The following is a 26,251-nucleotide window of genomic DNA, read 5'->3' as shown; positions in this document are numbered from 1 at the left end:
TTGTGAACTTGCTCAAGTAAATAGCAGCAAAAACTTTTTTAGAGTAGGACTGTTTTTTGAGGTTAATGGTTGAAAAGGAAACCGTTGGGCTTCCCTGGTGGCACAGTGGTTGAGAGTCCGCCTGCCGATGCAGGGGACACGGGTTCGTGCTGCGGTCCGGGAAGATCCCACATGCCGCGGAGCGCCTGGGCCCGTGAGCCATGGCCGCTGAGCCTGCGCATCCGGAGCCTGTGCTCCGCAACGGGAGAGGCCACAACAGTGAGAGGCCCGCGTACCGCAAAAAAAAAAAAAAGGAAAGGAAACCGTTGCTGAAGGACCAGTGGGGTGGGGTGGGATGTGTCGGAAGGAGTCGCCCAGCAGCCACCCTGGGCGGTAGTGTTCCAGCGGGAGAACGGTGGGCATTTCAGATTGGCTTGTGCTGGCTTGTGTTCTGTGCCCAGAGACCCTGTGTCCCGGGAACAGGGGTCACCAGGGGAGGAGGAGGGCCGGGGCCACCTGTGTGTGAGGCCAGAGCTGGGGTTGGCAGGAGGAGATGGACTTGTCCAGCTCCATCTCACGGGGCAAAGAAAAAAGCAGGATCCGAGCAGGAAGTCCAGGCTCCCTGCAGGAGAGGACAGCGTAGAAACCGTGTTTCTTTAACTTTTGTAACTTCCCCATGTTCCTGCCGGGTTGTGTCACCTCTGGAAGTTTTCCACATACTGATTAGCACTAAGTCCTCACAGACGACCAGCCCCATTCTGAGAGAGGCTATCAGGGTAGAACGTGAACCCCCAAGTCTCATCTTACTGTAGGTACCAGTGCGCAGGTCCCCAGGTCCTGGTGGCGAGGGGACATGTGGATGAACGGGGGTGGGTGAACACAGTGCTGGGGGGCCGACCCTGCTGGGCTCAACAGGAGACCTTTGAGCATTGGAATCATGGTTTGCTTTAGACGAATCGTTTTCCCAAACAGTTAAGATATAAAAACAGTAAGTTAGTTCTTTCCTCATAGTAGTAAGAGTGTCCCACTAGGGCAAAGATGGAGACTTAACTTCCCTTTTTCTTTAAGGGTTAGTTTCTGTTCAGCCTGAGCTAGTATCAAAGTAGTGGAAGCCTCCTTAGCAAACTTCTTGTAAACCCTGCCGTCTAAACTGCCACTTACAGTGAGCACAGGAAATCGAGTTATTTATAGCAGCTGAAGTGTTTTCAGGCAAAGTTGATTGGTGTATTACCTGATTAGAGTGAGGTTCTTATCTGGTTTCTACAGAATTATGAGGCCACAAGTTGGTGCGGTGTGTTTGCCCCTCAAAAGGCAGCGTTCAAGAGGAAATTCTTATCCCTGAAAAATCAGGCTGTGTGACTCAGCAAAGGAAATGTGTTGTTGTTTTTTTTCCCGGAACCCACAGACTTTAGTTATTTATTTATTTATTAAACATCTTTATTGAAAGGAAATGTTTATGACTAGTTACTCATATGCTAGTGTTTCCGAAATATCTGATCATATTTAAAAGTTTTAATCTTGGAGCCCCATTGGCCATAAGGTTCGAAATGCTAACCTGTTAAGGCAGTAAGCCTGTGACATCTCACTATATGTTAGACGTGGGTCAGGGAGAAGAGGAACTTTTATTTACTTTACTGCTTTTACTCTGGGCCACCCAAATTTTACTCTGTATGTGTGTGTGTTTTAAAGCAGCTTATTTCCATATTTTCATGGATTGGATTTACCAGAACTTTCATTATTCAGACAGTCTAGATAAAATTAAGTAAATGAACTTCGTCTGAGTTAAACAAAGCACTATTTTGACTACATCCAAGGTTAAGTGATTCAGAATTGCCATGTGCTTGACTGCATACCACCACTAAAATCCCCTTTCTGCGCCTCATGTATTCATTTGGGGGAGGGCCAGAGTTTCAAGTGGTTTTCTCCTTAATACTGTAACTTTACAACTTTAAAGCCATATAAATAGTTTTGTTTGGACGCTAAAGTACAACTACTCTAGTTGTAGTTTAAATGACTGTAAGGAAGATTTACTTTTCGTTTTAACTAAAATGTTTCATTTATATGTTTGTGTAATAGAGCTTATCAAAGCAACATCTTTTCTTTCTTTTGTTTTTTTTTTTTTTGCGGTACACGGGCCTCTCACTGCTGTAGCCTCTCCCGTTGCGGAGCACAGGCTCCGGACGCGCAGGCTCAGCGGCCATGGCTCACGGGCCCAGCCGCTCCGCGGCATGTGGGATCTTCCCGGACCGGGGCACAAACCCGTGTCCCCTGCATCGGCAGGCGGACTCTCAACCACTGCGCCACCAGGGAAGCCCCTAAAGCAACATCATTTCTGATCCTGACATCTGTTTTATTATCTCTGGCCAGTGGGTGTGTAATCTTCCTGTGGGAAGAGAAGTAGGAGTGGGCTTTTGTTGCGGGTGGGGAGTCTCCCCCTGCCTCCTCTGGCATTCATTCCCCCAGCACTCTTTCTCCTGGTGAGTGCTTCAGCATGCTTGTCTTCTCCTGCTGCTTTCAACCTCCTGTGAGCTGAATTCACACTGTCGTCATAGAAGACACTGTGTAGATAGTAACAGTAGGTAGCATCTCCCAAACCCCTGCCGTGTCAGCCCTGTTAAGTGTTTTCTGTAGAAGTCTTCCCTCCCCCCTTGCATAACCTCAGCGGTGGTTTGGTTATTTCCACTTACACATAAAGAGAAAACGGGCTCAGAAAGTTCAGGGGACTTTCCCAAGGCCACACAGCCAGCAGGCAGTGGGGGCCAGTTCAGACCCAGCCCTGCTGGTTCAGCGCTGCTGCTGGTGATGTCACCACCATACACGATGCTCGGGCAGGGTCCGGCGGGCAGTCAGCGAGCATCATTGCTCTTGTCAGGCTCTCTTTTGCAGCCCTGGGGCCTCACAACCCCAGTATCAGGGCTGAAGGGTTTCTTTTTACTAAGGCAGCCTGTTAGGACACAAGACCTTGCTCCGGAGTGCATACTGAGAAGTCTTCATTTGATTAACGTTTCCTTTCTATTTCTGGTAGTTTTTCAGACAAAAGCACACTCAATGAACTGTATTTTTTCTAAGTAAGGAGAGGCATAGTAGAAATGACAGAGCTGCAGAAATTTTCATCTTTCTGTTTTTCATACTGTACCAGCTTTTTAGCTGTCACTTGTGTCAAGCCATGCCGGGAGCTGCTGGGCGCCAGCCTCATTCCTGCGTGCTGTACGGCTCCTACCACCATACAGACAGACAAGCTTGTTGAGGATGGAAATGACGCCTTCTGGCTCTTTCCTAGCTGGTTCCAGGAGAATCACTTGAGCATAGGAAAGGCTGTCAGTAGTTGTGTGCTGCCTACGTGGGAAAGTGTGGAGCTGCTGGAGGGTCCAGCCTTATTCTGAGAAGGAACAGTGTTAGTGTTTTGTGTCACCTTAAAGGCGTGGAGTTTGCAAGGAAGACCCTGAGTGGAGCAGGTGAAGTGAAGGGTATGGAGCCCAGAGGCATTGGCTGGAGGGAACCTGTCACCTGGAGAGCTGCACAGGGGAGGCCAGGCTGCTCTTACCTGTCACCCGTCGATCCTGTCGGTCACACACAAGGTTATTTGTGGCCATCACGCCCTTGCTTTTTACTCCCATATGTTGAAGGCAGTGTGAACATCACTCATCTCAGAAAAACATTTTAAATGTATTAACGAGAGAATTTATTTGCGTGGAAGGTACTGTGCACGGTTTTTATTCATCAGCTTGATGGATCGTTGTGGGTCGATGGATCAGCTTGTGGGTCGTTGTTAAGCCTAAGATTGTGCTGTGAAGTTTGAATAGGTAAATGCTATTAGTCTGCTGTCGATAAAGGAACGTGAATAATTTTGTTCCTGATTAAAATGTTTGTTATTCTGGTATGTTTTTCTGAGAAGCAAAGTCAGGAGATTTCCAGTAGCAAAATGGGGAAAGAGAACTCTGTGGACAGTCTCAGGGTGCAAAGAATTCACCCCAGTGTAGAGACATAGCATTTCAGAGGCAAAGGGAGCACCCAGAGATCACGTCACCTGGTCCCCTTGCCCCCGGTATTGAGGGCTAGTGTTCAAAAGTGATGCAGTTTGTCCAAGTTCACGTAATGGGTCAGCAACAGAGCCAGCGCTGGTAGCTTGGTCTCGAGACCCCTCTCTGGACAGTCTCTGTCTTCGGAAACTCAGGGCCCCGCTGAGAACACCGCAGTCACAGCCACGAGAGGTAGCTTTTCCACCTGGTCCCCCACGAGCCAGCCCCTCACAAGCAGTGACGTAAAGTGGCCTTGCGAGGTAAAGGCTTCTTTGAAGGCTGCTTGTTCTATCATAAAATTCCGTGATCATTTTACAGTCCGTAACTCGTCTGATTTGATTTTGATGGAAACATAGTGTTTTAAATAACCAGTTAAACTTTAGTCCTTAACTTTATGTCCTCCAAATCGTCAAGTAAAATTGATAACGTGTCTTGTTTATTTTGTGGCTTAAGCACTGGCCCCCAGACCTGTGCCCTGAACCTGTGCCTGGGCTGTTTCAACAAGCATGGCTGTGCAGTAGAGGGGTTCATTCCCCCTCATCCCACCCCGAAGTTTTAAACCTGTGGTTTGCAGCTCTGTCAGACCCAGTGCCCCTTTTTTATAACAAGTTTTTAACATCCTTATTACTAACCTGAAATGAAGTTCCTAGGTGGTACAATCTTCCTTCACACATAATTTCAGGTCAATATAATGTTTTAACTGTAACATTAAAAAGAAATAAAATGAAAGTAAATTGCAGTGACAGAATGTGAATATTGAGAGTAACTCTTGGGAAGGTTCTGAACAAAGCCGTGTATGATCTTCCCTTGACTTCCATGCAGATTGCATTCCTGGAATATTCAGTGTATGTTAAAACTACTCAGAATGTATTTTGAATTTATAAGTGAGTTGGAATGAATTTGTAGGTCTGAAAGTTATAATGTGGTTTTTCTATCTGCCTGAGTAGCCAATGGGGAAGTTCCTCATTGTGTGGGCCTGTCTGAGTACAGGATGGTTGGCATACCACGCCCTGCCCCTAAATGCCATCAGTCCCCTCCTCCAGTCACTGTGACTTCCCAGCACCCCCCCCCAGCAGTTCCAGAATGCCCTCTCAAGCGTTGGCACTTCCCCCATTGACAACTGTCATCCCAAAGTGCCTTCTTCTCCGTGGCCATCATAATTACAGTCATGGCTGTAAAGAGCAGGCCCCCTCGTGGGGGAACTTATCGTGATTGCCTGAGTGAGGGGTTGGAAAGATGAGATGTTGAGAGTGGAGTAAAATGCACGTGGCAGCTGAGGGACACGGTGGCCGTGGACACATGTGGTACAGAGGCCAGGATCGCCACTGTTTCCGAGCTGCCAGCTGGTATACGCTCCCTCTCCTGTTCCTGCCTGTGCAGGAGGACACATTGCCCAGTCTGCTTGGTTGCTTTGAACGGCAAACTATTTTTAGAATCTACTGCATATGAGGAATTGGGGGTTTACATAGAAAACAGAAGTTGGTAGCGGTTGCCACTTCCTGTAGCAAAGTCAACTCAGGAAAATAAAAAAGATCAGAGAGGAAATAAATAAAATAGAGATTAAAAAATAGAAAAGATCAATAAAACCAAGAGCAGGTTTTTTAAAAAGATAAACAAGATCAACAAACCTCTAGGCAGGCTCACCAAGAAGAAAAGAGGGAGGACCCAAATAAACAATAAGAAATGAAGGAGAAGAAATAACAACTGAGACCACAGAAATACAAAGAATTGTAAGAGAATACTATGAACAGTTACGTGCCAATGAACTGCACAACCTAGAAGACATGGACAAGTTTCTAGAAACATACAGCCTGCCAAAACTGAGTCAGGAAGAAACAGCTAATTTGAACAGACTGATTACTAGAAGTGAAATAGAATCTGTAATTAAAAACAAAAACAAAAACAAAAAACAACCTCCCTGCAAACAAAAGTCCAAGACTAGATGGCTTCACTTGGGAATTCTACCAAATATACAAGGAGGAACTTATTATAGGTATCCTTCTCAAACTATTCCAAAAAAATTGAAAGGAAGAGGGAACACTCCCAAATTCATTCTATGAAGCCACCACCACCCTGACACCAAAACCAGACAAAGACACTACAAAAAAAACAAAGTTGCAGGCCAATATCTTTAATGAATATAGATGCAAAAATCCTCAACAAAATACAACAATACATAAAAAAGATCATACACATAATCAAGTCGGATTCATTCGAGGGTGGCAAGGATGGTTCAACATACGCAAATCAATCAATGTGATACACCACATCAACTAAAGGAAAGACAGAAACCACATGGTCATCTCAATAGATGCAGAAAAAGCATATGACAAAATTCAACATTCCATTCATGATAGAAACTCTCACCAAAGTGGTTATAGAGGGGACATATCTCAACATAATAAAAGCCATTTACGACAAACCCACAGCCAACATAATACTCAGTAGTGAAAAGCTGAAAGCCTTCCAGCTAAATTCAGGAAAAGGATAAGGATGCCCACTCTCACCACTTCTATTCAACATAGTATTGGAAGTCCTAGTCATAACAACCAGACAAGAAAAAGAAATACAAGGTATCCGAATTGGAAGGGAAGAGGTAAAATTGTCACTATTTGTAGATTAGATGATACTCTGTATAGAGAACCCTAAAGTCTCCACACAGAAACTGTTAGAACTAATAAATGAATTCAGCAAGGCAGCAGGATACAAGATTAATATACAGAAATCTGCTGCATTTCTTTACACTAATAAGAAAGTATCAGGAAGATAAAGTAAAAAAAAATCTTGTTTAAAATCACGTCAAAATAAATACCTAGGAATAAACTTAACCAAGGTGATAATAAAAGTTATCTGCTGGGGCTTCCCTGGTGGCGCAGTGGTTGAGAGTCCGCCTGTCGATGCAGGGGACGCGGGTTCGTGCCCCGGTCCGGGAGGATCCCACGTGCCATGGAGCGGTTGGGCCCGTGGGCCATGGCCGCTGAGCCTGTGCGTCCGGAGCCTGTGCTCCGCGATGGGAGAGGCTACAGCAGTGAGAGGCCCGCGTACGGCAAAAAAAAAAAAAAAAAAAATTATCTGCTGAAAATTATAAAATGTTGATTAAGGAAACTGAAGATGATTCAAAGAAATGGAAAGATATCCCATGCTCTTGGACTGGAAGAATTAATATTGTTAAAATGGTCATACTACCCAAAGCAATCTACAGATTTAATGCAATCCCTATCAAAATACCCATGACACCATACCCATAGAACTAGAACAAATCATCCTAAAATTTATATGGAATCAAAGAAGGCCCAGAATTGCCAAAGCACTTCTGAGGAAAAAGAACAAAGCTGGAGGCATAACCTTACCAGACTTCAGACAGTACTACAAAACTACAGTAATCAGAACAGCGTGATATTGGCACAAAAACAAACATATAGACCAATGGAACAGAATAGAGAACCCATAAGTAAACCCACACACTTACGGTCAATTAATCTACAACAGAGGAGGCAAGAATGTACAGTGGAGAAAAGACAGTCTCTTCAACAAGTGGTGCTGGGAAAACTGGACAGCTGCATGTAAATCAGTGAAATTAGAACACTCCCTCACACCATATACAAAAATAAACTCAAAATGGTTTAAAGACTTAAATATAAGACATGACACCATAAAACCCCTAGAAGAGAACACAGGCAAAATATTCTCTGACAAATTATAGCGAAATTTTCTTAGATCTCCCAAAAGCAGTCTCCCAAGGCAAAAGAAATAAAAGCAAAAATAAACAAATGGGAACTAATTAAACTTAAAAGCTTTTGCACAGCAAAGGAAACCATAAACAAAAGGAAAAGACAGCCTACGGACTGGGAGAAAATACATGCAAAGGATGCGACTGACAAGGGCTTAATATCCAAAATATACACACAGCTCATACAACTCAGTAAAACAAACAACCCAACCAAAATATGGACAGAAGACCTAAATAGACATTTCTTCAAAGAAGACATACGGATGGCCAACAGGCATGTGAAAAGGTGCTCAACATCGCTAATTATTAGAGAAATGCAAATTAAAAGCACTATGGGGTATCACCTCACACCAGCCAGAACTGCCATCATTAAAAAGTCTACAAATAGTAAATGCTGGAGGGGATGTGGAGAAAGGGGAGCCCTCCTGCACTGCCGGTGGGGATGTAAGTTGGTGCAGCCACTATGAAGGTTCCTTTAAAAACCAAAAATAGGGAGAGGCCACAACAGTGAGAGGCCCGTGTACTGAAAATAAACAAAAAAAAAACAAAAAATAGAGTTGTCATATGATCCAGCAATCCCACTCCTGGGCATATATCCAGAAAAGACAAAAACTCTAATTCAGAAAGATACATGCACCCCACTGTTCATAGCATCGCTATTTACAGTAACCAAGATATGAAACAACCTAAATGTCCATGGACAGAGGAATGGATAGAAGATGTGGTGTATATACACAATGGAATATTACTGAGCCATAAAAAAGAATGAAATCATGCCATTTGCAGCAACATGGAGGGACCTAGATATTGTCATACTTAGTGAAGTCAGACAGAGAAAGACAAATACCATATGATGTCACCTATATGTGGAATCTAATAATAATACAAATGAATCTATGTACAAAACAGAAACAGACTCACAGACTTAAAAAGCAAACTTACGGTTACCAAAAGGGAAAGGGAGGGAGGGAGGGAGGGAGAACAAATGAGGAGTTTGGGATTAACAGATACTAACTACTGTATATAAGATAGATAAGCAACAAGGATATATCTTACAGCACAGGGTATTATATTTAATATCTTGTAATAACCTATAATAGAATATGATATGAAAAAAATAACTGAATCACTTTGCTGTATACCTGAAACTAACACAACATTGTAACTCAGTTCTACTTCAAGAAAAAAAAAAAAAAGAAATGGCAAGTCAGGAAAGGGCTTCTGTATCACAGCCTCATGGTTCCTTTGCACTGTCTGCAGCATGTTGTAAATCGCTTTAACACGGGGCTGTGTGTGTTCACCAGCGACTCTGAGATTTCAGCCTTGCCCAACAGGAGCTGTAGTCCTTCCTCATTCCCAGGAACAGTCACACGTGGAGACAGAGGGCCCCTGCCTGTTTCTAAACAGAACCGGTTCTTTGTCACACTGCTGGCTTCAACTGCATGATATTCCTATTATATTCACATGAGTGAACCTTAAATACATCCTTTAACTTTTCCCAAGAGGTTATAAACTACAGTGGTAACATATCACGTGGCCTGAAGAAAATTCTGCCATCACAGAGCATTAGGGTCACGGATCCGCACGTCAGTAATGAGCAGCAAGGCTCCCCGGGCTCTGCGGGGCCGACGGGGAGCGGCTCCCAGAGCATCATCTCGGTGCCTTTCCAGGCTCCAGGGCTTTCTCCGAGGTGGAGGAGATGACGAAGCAGCTCAGGCCCATTTCTCAAGAGTCGTCCTCGAGTTACAGCTCATAAACCCCGTCCAGCTTCCATGTAGAATTCTTGAACCCCAGGAGAATTTAAGAACAGAATAAGAACTTTTTCTGGGACTGCGGGGTGAGAGGTCTTGGCATATAGAATTCCGCACCATGCTTGAATCCCAGGAAAGCTTCGAAGCTCAGGAAGTATGCAGACAGAGTCGGGACTCCGGAAGTCGTGTGAGGCTTTTTAGAAAGCTGCTGAGACTACGTCCTGGGCACCTCTGTCCTCTCCAAGCAGGCAGGACTTTGGTTCCACCAATGTTTATCGCGTTTCTGCTTTTCGAAGATCATGACGTGGGGTTGAACGGGTAGGAGTCACAAAAGGATACAGATATTATCAGAGCTCTTAGAGCCCCCGACGTCACTGGCACTGGGGTGCGGGGTACTGGGGGCGGTGTGTGGTTGCTGTGCCCTCGGGCTGTGTCCACCACTGCTTACAAAACCTCCAGCACAGACAGGAGGTCAGGGAGGAAGGAAGCTGTGCAGGGGCCAGGCTCGGAGGGAAGGACACGCCCCACCCAGGGCTTTCTCCTCCCATCCTGGTGCATAACTTCTCTTTTAGTTTTGTCCAGTCCCCAGGCCAAGCAGGGGGCTGTCCCTGAGTTCCCTGACCCTGAAGAAACGAGCAGCCGTTGTCTCTGGATGACAGTTTTATTGCAGCTGGGAGTTTCTGGTGCTCCAAGCAGGAGTCCTGTCAGGGTCACTGGTAGAAGAGGCGTGCGTCTGTTTATCCACTGACTTTTGTGTCCCGCTCTGGTAGAAGCCACTTCTGCTCTGTGGTCCGATCTAGAACTAGAGCTGATCAAGCCCTCGGCCCAGTGCAGAGACCCATCACCAAAGTAACTCCTGTTTTTGCCAGTGACGTTTTCACATAACCCTCCAGCCTTTCTCCAGCCCAGCCCGGGTCTGGGCCGCTGAGAGAGGGTATTTCAGAGAGAAGCATCACTTTGGCTGTCTACCTCCTCAACCAGCCTGTGTGCCCCTGTGGCCGGGCCCTTGGCCGGTGGCCTCCGTGCTTCTGCCCCTGGACCTGCAGGGTGCCGTAGGGCTGGTGTCCCAGACCCTGGCTGGGCGCGCCTGGCTGTTTTTAGCCATTTGTTTAGGAGGCCCTGGGGCTCGGACTTGTGCTCCTTTGTGTGTTTTTAGCATCTCTCAGACCATACATATCTCCTTAGTGTCAGAGCGTGGTCTTATTTATCTCTGGTAACATTAAATGTAAAAGTGGAACTTCGGAATCAAGGGTTCAGCTTTTTAGGATTATTAGGAGGCAACTTTGGTGATAAAAGGAATCTTCTCTTCCCAACCATCTCCACCATCAAAGGGTGCCTTGCTTGAAAGCCCCATGTCTGTAAAGCTCTGTTTATGAGGTTCCAGGTCAGGACGGTAGGATCCTGGGGGACTGTGTCCCCTGTGAGGGGGCTGGGACTCTGGCGTTCGTTCCCCACCAACATTGGGCGGTCCTGAGAAAGCCAGGGAGCCTGCATCTCGTCAGAGGAGGCCCGGCTGGGTCAGCTCCTCCCTAATCCTGGAGGTGCGCGGGAACAGGGAGGGGGCCCGAGGGTGAGGGCTGGGGGGCAACACCGCAAGGGTTTTTAGCGATGGCGCCAGGCGACCTTCCCGCAGCAGTGAGCTTGGCCTTGGTGCTTCTTCATTTCTTTCCTTCCCTCTCTTTCTCTCCCTTTCAGCCTCTGCTCCCTTCCCCCACCCCCCTTCCTTCCTTCCAAAAATGTTTGCTATTTATTATGAAAAACGTCAAACATAACCCAAGCGGAGATGGGATAACAGAAAGCAGAGGTCGTCGCACTGGGGGGAGCAGCCAGCTCCCTGGGGGCGGGTTGAAGCCCAGACTGGCCGCACCCGAGGCCCTGACTCAGCGGGTCTGGGGTGGGGCTGGAGACTGCATCTTTCACAAGCCCCAGAGGCTGCCGCTGGGGCACAAGGGCCCCCCCTTCCTGCCACCAGCCCCACAGCTGCCAGCCTACGGCCACTTTCCCCATCTGAGCGAGGTCGTATCACGTCATCCTTGAATGTCTCAGCGTGTATCTCAACAAAGGTGCTCTTGGGCCAGAAAAGGAGGATTTGGTGTCCGGAGCTACGCCTGTTCCAGAGCCCCTGTCGAGGACGGTGGGCTGAGGGACGAGCAGCTGGACCGGCCCGGCCACCAAGCTCTGGGTGGGAGCGCGGCCCTGCCAGCGTCGTGCGGTCACAGCGAGCAGGCCGGGGGCTAGTAGCCAGTGGAAGACCCACTGACCTTGACCTCCAGTGGGAGCTGAAGGACGACGGCTGAGAGCCATCGCGGGCGTGGGGAGGGGGAGCCTGGGAAGTCTCGTTTCCCAGACCTTGCTTTACAGGCCTGTGCAGTTTATCGTTTGTGCCCTAAATGCCATAGGTCCGTCTCCTTGGCCCCATCCTTTCCCTTCGGCCACTGTCGTCTCCCTTGAGGTTGGGAGCGCGGCGGGGAGGGGGTCAGGGTGGAGAAATGCCCCACCTCCGAGGCCAGAGGCGTGAGCAGACCGTGTGCCCGGGTTCGGGTTTGGGTGAGTGGCATCCAGCATGGCGCAGGCTGGCTCCTGGGGCCGCGTGGGCCTCCTTGGGACCCTGGGCACCTGACGTTCCCTCCAGGGCCCTCTCGCCTCTCCGCCCGGCTTCATCCCCCCCCCCCCGCCCCCGCTCAGAAGCAGCCTCTCCGTACTTCCCGGGTCTCATCCCGCCCTCCCCACCCCGCCCCTGGTCCCCACATTCAGCCAGAGCCACGTTTCTAAAGTGAAAGTTAGACCCCGCTGTGCTCTGCCTTCTTCAGACCCGTCAGTGGTTCCGCGTTCCTTCAAGATGAGGTTCCAGGTAGCAGGGCTGAGGCTAGCGCAGGCAGCCGGGCCCTCGGGACTCCGCCGCCCCGTCCTGGCCCCTTGCCGCCCGCCCCCTCGCCTGGCCTTCTCCTCTTTGCCCCTCGGCGTTGGCTTTGGGCCCCCGTCCTCCAGGACGCCTTCCCGACACCCGGACGGGTTACGTTCTCCTCCAGAGCAGCCCCAGCACGGTTTCTCACCCACCGTAGCGCTTGTCACTTGTACATGGTCCCCGAGAGCTTTGTGGGCACCCCTGAGACTGGGGCCCCAGACTGCACGTTGAAAGTCCTTCGCCTGCAGTCTCGGCAGTGCTGCGAGGCCTGGGCTGGAGTGCTGGTGGCCAGGAAGCTGCAGTCCCCTACAGGCGAGGGACAGAAAGTGAAAGTGTGCATTTGGAGACTCAAACAGTGTGACCTGGCTGTGACCTCAAGCGTGTGAGTTTATATTTTACAGAAGCGTCAGTCCACACGGATTTGTCCTGCATCACCGAAGCCCTGGCCGGGGGCACATCGACCCCTGGAACTGCTCGGTTGGTGGTTGGCAACTGGAGGGCAGGGCTGGGCCTCCCTGGAAATTTTGGGGGGAATGAACTCGTGCCTGCAGGTCACCAGGGTGGACCATCGCTATTTTGTACTTTCTGTTCATTGAACGACTGACTGATCTTATCAAACATTTCCCCTGATGCTGTCTTAAATGAGCATCATCGGTGATGCTCTGTGTCTGGCTGTTTTGTGTTCTTGGCAGTGTCGGCGTTTTAGAGTGAATTGTGTTGTCGAAGCTCCGTGTGGTTTTTCTTTTAGGCATCTCAGGTTGTGTTGGGGTTATTCTGCTGATACTGGTTTTGTGCTAATGAAGTTGGCTGTGCATAGGTTTTGCGCCCCTTCAGACGTTGGCTTGTGTATCTGTTAGCTTTTAGCCAGAGTCCCAGGAGCAAGCATGGTTGTTACCACTTCCTGTGTTATGAGAGCCTTGTTCTCCACATATGAGTCATATAAGAATCCTGTGAGATGGAGGTGCTTCATGTGGCGGTGACTGCAAGCATTTGAAACTGTACTGAATTATTTATCTCCTTTCCACATTCTAATCGAAGGTGAAGCTTGACCACATCGATCTGTCTTCAGGGTTGGCTAGCTCGTGTCCTCACAGGGAGCTTGTCCTGTAACTTCATTCATTCATGTGGTCCCTTTGTCAACCCAAGCCCAGGTCCCTCAGGTCGGGCGTTGTTCTCATGGACAGGACAGACATGCTGGGTGGACGTGAGGACCAGAGAGGAGGTGGGCCATGACGGGAGCCCTTTGCTGGTGGGTAGAGGCCCACCAGAGTAGCTGGGGTCTGATGGGACATGATTTTGGAGGCCTGCCAGTCTGGTGGGGAGGCCGTCTCAGGTGGCAGGGACCACCTGCTCAGAGAGGTGGTCTCTTCGAGGATCTCTGCTCCGGTCCCAAGAGGAGTTCGAGCAGAGGAGGGGGCTGGCCGGACAGGCCGGGGAGGAGGTGGGCGTGCAGGGGCTCGGGCTCCTTAGTCACAGAGGCACCCACGCTGTGTGCGCAGGAATCATCCCAGACCTCACCACCTCATGTCAGTCGTCTGCTGATGCAGGACAGATACCCACAAATGTGGCAGCTTAGAGCAACACACGCTGATTATCTCACAGTTCCCGTGGGCCAGGAGTTTGGGCACAGCCTACTGGGTCCCTCTGCTCAGGGTCTCCCGAGGCTGCAGTCAAGGTCTCGGCCAGGCTGCATCCGTTCTGGAGCTCAGAGTCCTGTTCCCAGCTCACGTGGTTGTTGGTGGCGTTCACGTCCTGCTGTTGCGGGACTGAGGTCCCATTTTCCTGCTGGCTGTCAGCTGGGCCGCTCTCATTCTTTGTCATGCGACTCCTCACAGGCCCTCTCGCACGTGGCAGCTTGCTTTTGCGAGGCCGGCAGGAGTCTGTCTGACCTCCAGGCCCACTTTTCCGGGGCTCACCTGATGAGGTCAGGCCCACCCTGGAGCTCTGTTTTGATGAACTCAAAGTCAGCTGACGAGGGACCTTCATTACTAGTGCATTTCTCTTTGCAGTATAATGTAACCCAGTCACAGGAGTGACATCTGTCATACTCACCGTTCTGGCCACCCTCAAGGGGAGAGGAGAATGAAGAGCATGTACAGCAGTGACGGGAATCTCGGAGACCATCCTAGAACCCTGCCTGCCACACGCCTCTCTCCCCTGTCCCCCTCTGGCAGCCCCTCCTGCTTCCAGCCTCTTTCTCACGTTCTCACTCCTCCACCCGCCTCTTCTTCCTCCATACCCTCCCTTCTCTTTTCCTAAATCCCCTCACTGTTCCTCACTGCCCCCTCCCCAAGCTGATGGGCTGTGGCTGCCTGGTCCACACCGGCTTAGAACCTGGGCCAACAGCCAGGGAGCCCAGGAAGGGCTGGAGAGGCAGCTGCGCTCAGCGTGGACGCAGACCTCTTGCTGGCCCGTTGATGAAGCTATAGGTAGCCAGTGTACCCAGATGTCAGTCTATCAAACCTTCCCCTCCCCTCCCCTCCCCTCCTCTCCCCTCCATTTTGGCTGGATCTTTTTATAGACCCTGAGCGAGTGGCTCATCACACAATGTAACATGGTTTAGAAAATTGAAAATGGCAATGAGGTATCAAAGTTCTGATGCAGTTGTGACTTTTGATATCCTTGATTTGAAGGACCTGGGCTTGGGTTGATAAGGAAACCACATGGGGCTTCGCTGGTGGCGCAGTGGTTGGGAGTCCGCCTGCCGATGCGGGGGACACGGGTTCGTGCCCCGGTCCAGGAGGATCCCACATGCCGCGGAGCGGCTGGGCCCATGAGCCATGGCCGCTGGGCCTGCGCATCCGGAGCCTGTGCTCCGCAGCAGGAGAGGCCGCGGTGGTGAGAGGCCCGCGTACCGCAAAAAAGACAAAAAAACCCCGCATGAACGAAGAGGGTTATAGAATAAATTCCTTATGAGGACATTAGCTAGCTAATCTTTGACAGATCAGCTGTGGTCAATTTTCAACTGAGATTAGAACTTAGAAGACGAATTTGTAGTTCTGTGTAATGTAATTGTGGGGTGAGGCCGAGGGACGTCCTTGACGTGAGGAGCCACGGTCCTGGTGGGAGCCTGCGGTACAGGATGCCTGGCCTTTGGGAAGAAACTGGACAACAGGACATTTGGACCACCTCACTGCTTGCTGGCCCCAATGACCACATCAGAAGCACGTGGCCGTCTCCAAAGGCCCCGTTTTAAGATGACCTAGGGAGCAGCGAAAGCTGTCAGAACTGTTGGAAGAATCACAAGTGTATTCCCATAAAAAATTAAGTGGAAAGGACGGATTTGTTTGACACCAGAAAACCTGGATCCTGGTCCCCTTGCACCGTTCACCTCGCTGGGCCGTTGTATCACCTGCGATAATGAATAAGCTCGAGATTTGTAGAATGAGAAACAGGGCTCAGGCGCCGGGTCCGACGACGTCGGTTGGTCCTGGTCAAGCGTCTTAGATGCTCTTGAGTAGAATAGGGCAAATCAGCTGCAAGTTGACAGGTAGTTAATGGGGCCGGATTTTGTTTTAGTGTAGCAGCGGGAACCACTCTGCTCTGGTGGAAGATGTCTTGCTTGAGACAAGATGGGCTTCCCAGGGCTCAGGTGCTGAGGGGCAGCTGGGGGGCAGCGGGGAGTAGTGAGGGGTGACTGGACAGGAGTTCTGGAAAGCAGGGGCAGAGTCTCAGCCCGGTGACCTTGGACAGGTCTGGTGGCGTCTCCGGGCCTCTGCTTCCTGGTCTGTAAAGGGAGGGGTTCAACCAGTGACCTGGGGTCTTGTCCAGCTCTAGTGCTTTGCTCCGTGCACTAATCTGTCATCGCTCCAGAGGAAGGCAGACCGCCCAGCCCTGCCACTTACGGGCTGTGTGACCGTGGGCGCCCTACCCTCTCTGTGCCCTAGTTCCCTTATCTATTAGCTGGGTATGGTAACACCATCTCCCCAGTAGGGCTGTTACGAGGAGTCCACGGCATAATATACACGAAGCCCTCAGAATAGCACCCATTGGCATTCAGTAAGGGGTCAGTCGTGACTGCTGTAACTATGGTGACTGTGATTCCTGGACCCTTTTAACGCTTACAAGTCTGTGTTACTATTTATTAACCTCTGAACAAGAGCATCATGGTTAACCGTGTCCTGGACAGGAGCCGCTGGTCTGTCTCCTAATGCCATCTCCGGTCTGTTGCAGGCGGAGGCCAGGCTGGCGGCAAAGCGTGCGGCACGAGCAGAGGCCCGAGAGATCAGGATGAAGGAGCTGGAGCGACAGCAGAAAGAGGTAACGCGGGGCTCCCCATCGGTTCTCGCGGGAGGGTTCCTTCCAGGCAGAGCGGGCCGCACGGGGGCACCTGCCCCTCTGCTGTTGCTCTCGGTTTGAAGGCACCTGTGCCTGTGACTTTGGTTCAAGGTCAGGCCAGGGCATGGCATAGCATACAGATGCCAGATGGCCCATCCTGGACACTCAGCCTGTCGGATCCTGGGACGAGCCTGCGCACAGAGCACGTGCCCACGTGGATCTCCCCGGCCCAGCCTTCTGGCCAGGAGCCAAGAGGTGCTGGCTGTGGACTTGAGGTTCTAGCTGTTGAGCTAGGATGCCCGTCCTCTGAATTAAAATGTGAAAGCAGAACAGGTTATTATTTATTTAGGCTAAGCAGTCTCGTTTAAAATGCTTCCCCTGTGGTTTTTACACTTTTTCATAGGTTTCATGAGGCCTGAAGCCCATGTGTGATACAGAGAACAGAATACACACTGGATGAAATAACCAGGATAGAAACTGCCCTCCTGGGAAGGTGGACAGTAATGTGTTTACACACCTGTTAATGCTGTTTGCTACTTTCGTTCACCACCTTGAGCCGCAGCCAGAAGCCACGTGGGCAGCGTGAGGGCTCTTTCACTCGCAGTTCAAGGGGTGGGCTTCCCTGTGACCTTGAAGCCCACGCAGCGCACGAGCGAGTCCCTCTCCACGGTCTCCGCCTTCTCCCGTGGGCCTCGGCCTCGCGGGGTCTGGGGAGCAGCCGTGCCAGGCCCACCGGCGGCTCTGCTTGTTTGAAGATTTGAATGTATTGTGTTGGAGAGGCGGCCTGCTGCTTTCCCCAGGGATGATTTTCGTACTCAGAGTCTGGTTTGGTTCAGGTAGCCAAATTTTCAAAGTCGAACCGGTGTCTTAAAACTTGTGAGGTTTCAGTTAAAGTCTGGATTTCCAGTTTCTCCTAAAACCACTGCAGTTTCTGCCAGGTCCCCAAGGTCACGTTCCCTGTAGAGGCGAGGTGCTCACTGTTGTTCCCTGCGGGGTTTGCCACTCCGCGTGGACGTGTGTACTCGGGGCGAGGGGCGTGGCCAGGCTTGAACTTGAGGAGGAAACCTCTCCCACGTGGCTCCAAGAATCTGTTGAAGGTTACTAGAAACTCAAGCCCAGGGGGTTAGTTAGGAGAGTCATACCTGGGTCCTGATGACAGGAGGGCGGGGGCCCCGGAGTGATGGGGATGGAGGGGACATGTCCCTGAGAGAAAGGCCACACAACACGCCGGCGGCGATGTTGGGAAGTGGCCCGAGCAGAGGGGCAGCCACACCTCGACCGTATTTTAGGCATCACTTGGGGATGTGAAGAAGAAATACTTCTATGGGGAGAAGTATTTGGACTGGAAGGTGGAGAAAAGGGACAGGTGTTGTTGTTTTGTAGACCTTTGTCACTTAACCTGTCTGAGACAGTGTCACCTGGGCTTTAGGAATCACCCTGACAGCAGCCAACAGCCGGGCACCAGACTCTGACATAAAGAGTCCTCGTTGGAGGCCACCTAATGGAATAGTTCTCTTAGCCTGGACTGGTTTTTAAGTTAGAGATTTGATTGATTGATTGGTTGATTGATTGAGCCGAGCCGTGTGGCTTGCGAGATGTCAGTTCCCTGACCAGGGATCAAACCCGGGCCCCAGCAGTGGGCCGCCGGGGAACTCCCTAAGTTAGAGATTTTAAATAGCAAATTGATTTTTCAAACTGCCTGGCATCAATGTCTGTTTAGAATATTCCTGTCCATTCAGTGGCTACTTGCAAAGCCCCCGTGTGTAGGACACTGCCAGCCCCTGCCCTCTGCTTTGGAAACCAACTGGCAGGGAAGCTCGGGGGTTAATGCAGTGGCTTCATCACAGTTTGCGAGGTGAGGCTGCATTCTCCAGCTCCAGCAGAGGCTCATTCGTTCCTCTGCTTCCCCTGCTTCCCCTCCACCCCCCAGTCTTTTTCATATTAAGTCCTTAAAAGAGCTGTAAGAAGAATTTTTCAAAATACATTGTTGCCCCTCCAGGTTTTGCCACATTTGACTGAGTGGCCGCCTGGTAGTGTTTCTGGTGGCCTGTGGCTGTCCCCTCCGCTCTGTTGTTGGAGCTGGACCACTGGACTCGGGAAAGATGACCTTGAACCTGTCAGGGGGCCTGCCTTTGGTTTTCTTGGTGGTGTTATCAATGATAATCATTTTATCATTTGTCTCACAAGTGAGAGAAAGTTACTCTCACAAAGGTAAAATTTCTACAAACTCAAGTCCAAAATGAATTGCATTGTATATACATACATATCTATCTTCCAAATTATAATATATTCTAGCCTTAATTATGGGCAGAATTGAATTAAATATATAGTTGATAACAAAAGCAGCCTGTTACAGAGTTCTTTGGCAGAAGTTCTTGATTTAGAAAATGAAAGTTAAGAGGAATTCGGCTAAGTAAGAAACCATTTATTTGAAGGGCCTCCTTTCAAAGCAAAGCACCCTTTTCCCCCTTGGAGTCAAAGAAAATCCCCTCCCATTGCATTTAATTCTGCAGAGTGATCTGCTGCTGAACTCCTGCACTTCAGTTGCAATATTTCAAGTCGCAAAACCGCAGTTGCTACCCAAAGATGGGAAACTAAGTCAGGGCCATTTAATCTTGGTATCATTAAATGGGCATTGGATGTCGGTGGGGGGAGGGGGTGATCGTGTGGAGGGTCCCCCCGCCGCCTGCCACGCCAGGCACAGCCCTGCCCCTCACAGCAGCCTCACCAGGCCCTGGGAGCCCCACTGTGCTCTCAGGACAGGGACTGAAGTATCCTGGCCTGGCAGGAGCTGAGATTCAAGCCCAGCTCCTGTGCACCGTGGCCTGCCCTGGGGTGTCTGGTGCCTGCTAAGGACCTCGGGCTTTGCCGAGAAAATCTGATTAAAACCTGGGAAATCCGATTAAAAATGCCATAGTTTGCCTCACTCGGTCAGACACACAGTGTCGTTGGTTAGTAGGTGGCATTAGAATCTTGAAATTCTTTTTTTTAAATTTATTTTATTGAAGTATAGTTGATTTACAGTGTTGTGTTAGTTTTTGCGGTACAGCAAAGTGATTTGGTTACACATATACAAACATTTTTTCATATTCTTTTCCCTTATGGTTTATCACAGGGTATTGAATGTAGTTCCTTGTTGTTTATCCATTCTCTGTCTAATAGTTTGCCTTGAAATTCTTTACTCTTGCGGTAAAGACACTCGGGTGGTTCACAGGGATGAAAATGTTTTGTCGTGATTCAAGTTCCGTGGAAGGTCTCGCACAAAAGCAGTTTGCTAATTGGGTGCCCTCAGCATTCAGCCACCGCAGAGATGCTTTCAGACGCGGGAACACGTTTCCAGGGGCCTTTCTCAGGATCAGGCCATGTGCCTGATGGCTCAGCCCCACGCTGGGAATTATCTGGGTGCAGAATGACACCCTGGGTGGGGGGCCCGTATCAGTCAGGCAGGAAGCAGAGAAAGTAACTCCGGGCAGCACGGTGGGTGAGTGCAGGTGCTGAATGAAGAAGCTGCAGGTGGGGAAAGCCAGGACAGGCAAGAAGGCCTCATGGGTGATGAGAGTCAGATGGCGGAGGCCTGGAGGATGGAGAGAGGGCCCCGGCTCTGCCCGCTGGTTTGTATCGATGTGTGAGCCCAGGAGCACTGACTCATACAAAGGACAGTTTTGCTATCGTAAATTCAGTGTGCTTGGGACAGGAGCGCATTGCCATTTAAAGCGTATGTCTGCTTCCTCAAAAAAGGGATTTGAAAGGTTTAAAATAAAATACGCATGTTTTATTCGTAGTCAGAGAGAGATCTGGGGTGGGGCGAGGGGCCTGGCAGGGACCTCCTGGAGCCCCTGGCGTGTGGCGGTGCCGGGACTGGGTGCTGCCACAGTCTGGAGAGGGGTCTGTCCGGGTTTTATTGACAGGCGAGGAAGACGGACCTTAATTAGACAGCGTTCCCAAAAGCTGAGCGAGTGGCTGGCCAGGATTCAGATCTGGACCTGGAAAAGCTGCAAAGCTTGGAGGCTTCCCATTACATCCTCTGCCTCCAGATCAAGTGTATAACCAACAGCGAAAACAAAGGGCGGCGTCAGTGTGTCACCCTTGGGATTAACCTTGGCAGAGGGCACGCTGCCACTCGCCACCGAGGTGGGGGAAGATCCACGTGGTCCTTAGCGTTTTGCAAGCAGACGAGCACCTTGAAAAACAAGTTTTTTCCTTGGTGCTGATTCAGGGCTCGTCATATAAACACAGAAAGGACCTTTGTGTCCACTGAGTGTTACCGAGAACACGGGAGCAGCAGCTGTTCGTCCAGCTGATTCTTTACGTGACCCGTATCCCGGGCTGGGGGAGTGGGCACGAGTGGGCCCTTGGGTGCGCATGGACGTTCGCGTGCACATCTAGAGAGAGGAGACAGACAAGCTTGCAGGTTTGGGGACGCGCTGTTAGGACTGAGGATGGTGTACAGACAACATCCCTCGGTCTCCCCTCTGCATATCACATCTCCGGGCCTATTATTAGAAATAGCACCACAATCTGAGGTTATACAATCTGATAGCCCAGGCACTGGCATTTTAAGTTGTTGATTAAGTGGAAATGAATATGCTTTGGAAGACCCGTGTTTAACTAGTAGGGTTGATATTTTGGTGTAAAAATTGAGAAACACAATCCCTGTTTGCACCGGCCGGCGAGCCACCCTGCCTCTGCACAGGTGCTTCTGAGCAGGACCAAGGCTTTCCTTAACAAGGAGGTCAGCTCGGCTGCAGGCAGACCAAGGCTGTGAATGCCTGGAGAGCAGTGACCGTCGCTGGGGGCTCAGGAGAGCGGGAAGCTGGCAGCACCACTGGGGGGTGTCAGAGATAGGTCGTGGTTTAAGCCACACTAGTGCCTGGGACCCTCCAAGGCCAGCATGAGAGTGTGCACAGAGGAGAGGTGAGAAGTGTCATCAGTGCTGGAGGAGTGTAGACCTGTCATCAAGCCCCAGCAGACCCTGAGGACATGGGGCCTCGAGCCGGCTGCAGATCTATCCAGATGGCCCAGGCACCCCAGCCCTCCTAGCCGCCCACCGCACCCCCCAGAATGGTTCTTTTCACCCGTGCGGATGGTGAGAACCGACTACGTTAGCTGTGCTTGGGGGCTGTTTCAAAGGATTATGAGCTCCTTTTTAATGGATTTATTCAGGAGAATATGTAGATATTCTTGGGGAAATCTGAGTGAACCTTTTACTTTGTTCGAGAACCTACACTAATGGAAAAAAAAAATGGTGGTATGATGCCCAGGTGATCTCATGATGGTCAGAGTGCATCTCTTGTTGCTACTGACCTGATAAACATTTCTGTTGGAGGAACAATGTTCAGTAGTCATAGTGTTGAATACATTGATCTGTGCTTACCCACGTAGGACTAGAAGCACCGAGTCTCAAGCCTTGTAGTTGTGGCAGTGCCTTGGACAATGCCTGACTCAGTCAAAGTTTTGTTGAATGAATGAATGAACGGATGGGTGGAGTAGACATCTCAGTCTTACCTAGAGATTACTACAAAATTAGGAGGAAGCTCTAGAGCAAACGAATATGTCAAGGTATGATAATAAGCTTTTCAATTTTTTTTCAGTTATATTCCAGTGATCACTCCATTTGGCTGGAATTTTCCTGGTATTCTGTTTGTATCTGTTGAATTTTCCACATATTCTGCATGAATCCAAATGTGAAAGCCTCTTTCTTCACTCTTTGTGAATTTGACCAGTTGACTTTCCAATTAAATTTCTGTACTTTTTTGTTAAACTTTGATCACGGTGAAAAGAAATTTTAAACTGAAGATGAAGTTCTTTTTCCCATTAACGGTAACAGGTTATACAAACTTCTGCATTAGAATAGTAGCAGGATTCTTGTAGACTTGTGTGGACATGCCTGTGTTTCACCAATATATCTAAAATAGAATGTAAAATCTGTTATGAAATTACTGATTATTTCAATGAGGCTTCAAGAGGTTGTTTTCATTCATATTTCACCAGTTTTCACCTTTTTTCCAATATGGCTTTTATTCATATTCCTAGGTACTTACAGAACCTTTCTTTCTGATGTTTATACTTCTGTAACTGGATTTTATATTTCTTTCCCAATTTCTTTTGCCCTTCTCTATAGATCTATCAGGTTCAAAAGGTAGGCTCTTCCTTCTTTATTTTCTAATTTGCATGTACTCTTTTTCCCTTGCCAAGGACCTGGTCACCTTTCAGAAATAACACCTTTGATTGAAAACTCATCGAAGTTCTTACTGCTTCTTTTACTGCTTTATTTATGAATCGGTTTGAACAAGAATGCTTAGGTCCCCACTTCAGCCCACACGCAAAGCAGCCGTCAGCACACATTTCTGTGTACTGAAAGCTTTTCCCATCTCCCTTTTCTCAAGAAATTAGAAAATCGTTGAAGAAGAAAAATTAACTCTAAGACAAAATAAAAATCACACCTCAGAGTTTGGAAAACCTTTTGAAATCAGATATTTAAAAAGAAAGATTATCCTCTCATATAATTTTATTAGAAAGGGTTTAAGCTATCAAGGCATATTACCATACATGAGGAGATTATTACATACTGATTTAAAATCTGAGTAAAAAAAGAAAATGGTGATATAACAGTAAAATCCAACAGCTTAAAACACACCTGCCTTCTATCTCCAATATTCTCTGTTTCCTAGTATTTTGTAAAAGCAGCGGAGGTTTAGAAATAAATGCACTGAGCAGGCCAGACACAGAAAATAAAGAGGAAAACAACCAAGTCAGTGACTCCTGATCCAGCAATAACGAAGGAAGGAGTAAGCGGTTCCCTGAGAACTTACAGAAAGTGTTTACAGTGAGTCTTTCCCAAAAATGAATTGTTGTGACTTACGACACCTGTAATAGCTTCGTGTTTACAAATTTATTTAGTTTACAGATAAAGAAGGACTATATTTGCCTTTGAGAGCAACTAAGAAAATCAAAACAAGGTGACTTAATTTCGTAGGGTAGAACATGCCGACCCTTTAAACACCCTCTATCAGTAAATTTAAAATTCTGTTTTTGGATTCCTTTGCCAGCTTCAGTTCCAAATTGCCTTTCCTTCCTGCCTCTCTCACTCTGCATAACTACTGTCCCGCAGAGTGTTAAGAAACCTGTTAAGTAGGTGCCGGAATCTATTTGGACTTCGTTAGTTTTTGCAGGGTCCACTTGGAAATGTGTATTGAAGCTAGAGTTCCAACCCATACACAGAGAATCTAGGTAAGAATTTCACAGGTAAAAGACAAGGCTGGGGGCTTCCCTGGTGGCGCAGTGGTTGAGAGTCCGCCTGCCGGTGCAGGGGACACGGGTTCGTGCCCCGGTCCGGGAGGATCCCACATGCCGCGGAGCGGCTGGGCCCGTGAGCCATGGCCGCTGGGCCTGCGCGTCCGGAGCCCATGCTGCGCAACGGGAGAGGCCACAGCAGTGAGAGGCCCACATACCGCGAAAAAAAACAGACAAAAAGACAAGGCTGGGAACCATCACAGTATCTGATAGAGCAAGACATAACTGCCTAAAACCTAGACAGGGGACTCCTATCTGGTCATTTCCACTTTGATTCATTCCCATCTGGTGCTGCATCAAGATTATTTTCCTTTCACTAACTCACCAGGGATACGCCCTTAGAACTTCGTCAGAATGGTCATTTGTATACAAAGTACAGCTAGAGGGAGCACAGGAAGCCCTCCATGGGAAAACAGATACACATTTTTATCATAAAGATGTGTCCAAGGGAAGGGAAGGCTTTCCTTGTCACGGAGACTCAGGAAACGGAAAAGGAAGCAGTAAGGCTCTGGTCCAGCCCATCGGCTGCATCCATCACGGTTTCTCTCCTGCGGAATCAAAGCTGTTTCTGAAAGTCGAGCACTTCTGCGTTCGTCTGGCTTTTGCTTCCTTCTGCATGACTCGCTGGCTAATCATAGCAGTTTACATGTGCAATATCTTACACTTTCTAGAGTTTGCTGTGCTGTCACTGCCAGCTAACACCAGGACTACTCGTTAACCGCACTTACTGTTGGCAGGGGTGTCCTCCCTCCATGGAATGGCGTGGAGATGCAGCTGTAGAGTTACAGCAGCTGTTTATTAGGCCACCTGTGGACTCGATGAAAGACTTTAAATACTGATTCTTATTTTTGTCCTAAAAAGAGCAATAGGTAGAGGGCAGTATGTGATATGGGTATAGAATTGGCCAAAAAGGGAAATATGGAAATAGAAAATCGGATAACACAGACTTCTTTTGGAATTTACTTTTTGTCAATTTCTGTAGGCCCCCTCCTTTTTAAAAACCACATTTTCTTTCTGTCTTCGCAGTGAAGCCGTGAGATAAAGGAGGGTTGATGACATCAAATTTTCATATCTGGCATTTGACAGTGAGAGTGGGGCTAACATGAATTGAACGCAGAATAGCTCTAAGCCGTTACATTTCACTTAAACGGATGTTAAAACGTGACTTTAGGAAGTGTTTACGTTTATTTCCTTTCTCGATTTATAGTCTAAGGAAAGGAACTTACAGAAAAAGATTTGGCTTATGTGCTCCGGATATTAAGGTTCTGTATTGTTTGACTTTTTAAAGCACTGTTAAATTCTCCCTCCTGCTTTTCTTCTTCCAGTTTTCTGCTTGCTGCCGCCTCTAGGAGAAAGGGGCAAGGCCATCAAAGAGCCATATATATATTCTAAATCTGGCCGCCCATCAAAATAAATGGAAACTGAACCAAACATAGCAGCAGCCTGTTTTGGTCATTGTAAAACAATTTCAAAAATTGTCGTGTACTCTAGCATCCACTTTTTTTCTTCTGATGATAAGCTTTTCACGTGTAAGAGGAAAATCCCATCTGTGTCATACAATAGGGAGGTTTGGATGGTTGTTTCTTGCTTTTCTTATTAGAAATTGAGGGAAGAGTGAGGAGGACAGCAAAGCCCCATTACTTGAGAGTCTACCTGGGTTCCCACCTGAATTTGGAATTGCTGTATTTAGTAACAGTAGTAGCCACCCTGAATCTGCTTTTCTGTTTCTAACTTGGGCCATTGCGGTTTAGACAGGCGAGCTGAAACCATGGAGGTGTTGGCTAAAGAAAACACCAAGCAGAACTTTTCTTCCCTGGGCCAAGACCTCTTCTGCAACAGCCTGCTTGGTCATCTTGCCATCAGTGGCATGTTATAAAGACGTCCACAGCCCAGAAATTCTCGAGGGCCTAAATTTAGCGTGGCTATCAGATAGCTGGAGCAAGTGTACTAGAAATCTAGGGGCAGCACACCATTTCTCCCCCTTTCCTCTGGTGTTCTCCTTCCTGTTGTAGCAGCACGGGAATGGCTTTGGCTTCTCTTAAATCGTGCTTTATTCCTGCAGTACACCTGCTCCGAAGGCATGGACAGCTTTACAGAGGGGCTTGAAAGCTGCTGGGCTCAGTTTGAATTCCTGGTCTCTACGGAGGCCACCCCCTCGCCCCAGGACTGCTTCGTCCTGGGCTCTCTCGTCTTCCCCGAGGGAGCGGGTCGGGAGGCTCTGTCTTCACAGGCTCACAGGCCGCGTGGGGGTCAGAGCCTGACCATGTGCTTCCCTGCTCTGCCTTGGCATGCTACC

The 26,251-nt window shown here is 48.9% G+C and overlaps 1 protein-coding gene across 37 annotated transcripts in view; it reads left to right on the top strand.

Annotated features, from left to right (window-relative positions):
- Positions 1-26,251, top strand: part of LRRFIP1 (LRR binding FLII interacting protein 1) — a 142,324-nt gene that overhangs the window by 58,542 nt on the left and 57,531 nt on the right. For 19 of the 37 annotated variants that reach the window (XM_060151763.1, XM_060151761.1, XM_060151758.1 and 16 more), the window contains exon 2: positions 16,558-16,644. In XM_060151763.1, coding sequence (XP_060007746.1) covers positions 16,558-16,644 — 87 coding nt within the window. Of the gene's footprint in view, positions 1-16,557; positions 16,645-22,783; positions 22,802-26,251 lie in introns of all 37 variants that reach the window. The other 18 variants (XM_060151762.1, XM_060151760.1, XM_060151745.1 and 15 more) reach the window with 1 other exon arrangement.

This window comes from Lagenorhynchus albirostris, chromosome 6, assembly GCF_949774975.1.
Source record: "Lagenorhynchus albirostris chromosome 6, mLagAlb1.1, whole genome shotgun sequence".
NCBI classification, from domain to species: Eukaryota; Metazoa; Chordata; class Mammalia; order Artiodactyla; family Delphinidae; genus Lagenorhynchus; species Lagenorhynchus albirostris.
The sequence above is the reverse complement of the archived record's forward strand: the minus strand, read 5'-3'. Positions and strand labels throughout refer to the sequence as shown.